Source organism: Miscanthus floridulus, chromosome 6 (assembly GCF_019320115.1).
Source record: "Miscanthus floridulus cultivar M001 chromosome 6, ASM1932011v1, whole genome shotgun sequence".
NCBI classification, from domain to species: Eukaryota; Viridiplantae; Streptophyta; class Magnoliopsida; order Poales; family Poaceae; genus Miscanthus; species Miscanthus floridulus.
In genome coordinates this window covers 112,944,164-112,945,206 of record NC_089585.1, presented here as the reverse complement: position 1 = coordinate 112,945,206, position 1,043 = coordinate 112,944,164, and the positions used below count along the sequence as shown (strand labels likewise).

Sequence of the window (1,043 nt, the reverse complement as noted above, 5' to 3'; positions counted from 1 at the left end):
TATAAGTCTATCACGGAATATATGGTTATATAGATGTCTTCAGAGCATATATGGTATGAGTCCATCATGAAATATATGGTATGAGCTCATCAGGACATATATGGTAATCCAGAAATTCTTAACAGATACAACCTGCATGCAGATGCACACGCAGGCAAGCCGGGTATGGTATGGACTGAAGAGAATACAGCCAAGAGGCAACCAAAGTACCAAACGATAAATCGATCGAGTATACAGCCAAGAGATTCACAGCTTATCACCGAAATTATAACCTCCCAGATTCAATTGTTACTACAAATGCATGCCGATCACCATGCATCTTGAATTCTTGATTCAACCAAACAGCAACATGTATTCAGTCAATCGAACGCCCGCACACACGAACTGAATTACTCCATTAAACACGCCCGAACTATGCAACGTTTACACACCCACCCATCGATCATCATCGGCACCGCCGGGGCGCCGGCGACAAGCCTAGAAGCACGCGGCCGGCGCGAGCTGCTCCTTGCCGGCGTCCTCCACCTGTGCCCGGCGGTCGCCGAACAGGCCGGCCCTGAACGCGAGGAACCCCGCGGCGTGGCCCGCGACGGCCACGAGGAGCACGCCGCCGTTGAACGACATGAGCGCCAGCATGAGCAGGTACGCCACGCCCATGCGCAGCGTGTGCACCGCCGCGCGCGCCGCCCCCGCCGCCACGGGCCGCCCGCCCCCGGCTTTGTGGAGGCGCGCGTCCAGGCCGCGGGAGCCCAGGAACTCGAGGAGGAACGCGAGCGCGAAGACGGCGACGAGCGCCAGCGCGTACATGCCGCCGCGCGCGCCGGGCCACCCCGCGAAGAGGATCTCCGAGTCCTTGCCCCAGAAGAAGGTCATGTGGGTGTACCGCATCCGCATGCCGCCGCCGCCGTGCGCGCCGGGCGGGGACGGCGGCGGCGCCATGGCCATGCCGCCCATGCCGTGCCCTCCTCCCATGTCCATGTCCGTCCGCCTTGGCGCGTGTGTTGTGTTCTGTGTGGTTGCGTGAGAGGTGAGACTGTGTGTGG

General features: G+C 59.8%; 1 protein-coding gene across 1 annotated transcript; it reads right to left on the bottom strand.

Annotated features, from left to right (window-relative positions):
• Positions 1 to 230: 230 nt before the first annotated feature.
• LOC136459104 (copper transporter 1-like) lies at positions 231 to 1,043 on the bottom strand. The gene has a single exon (XM_066459007.1). The coding sequence runs from the start codon at positions 976 to 978 to the stop codon at positions 478 to 480; it is 501 nt and encodes a 166-aa protein (XP_066315104.1). The 5' UTR covers positions 979 to 1,043; the 3' UTR covers positions 231 to 477.

Bases quoted from the DNA above. Each gene is read 5' to 3' on its own strand.
- LOC136459104 (XM_066459007.1), bottom strand. From the start codon at position 978: ATGGACATGGGAGGAGGGCACGGCATGGGCGGCATGGCCATGGCGCCG.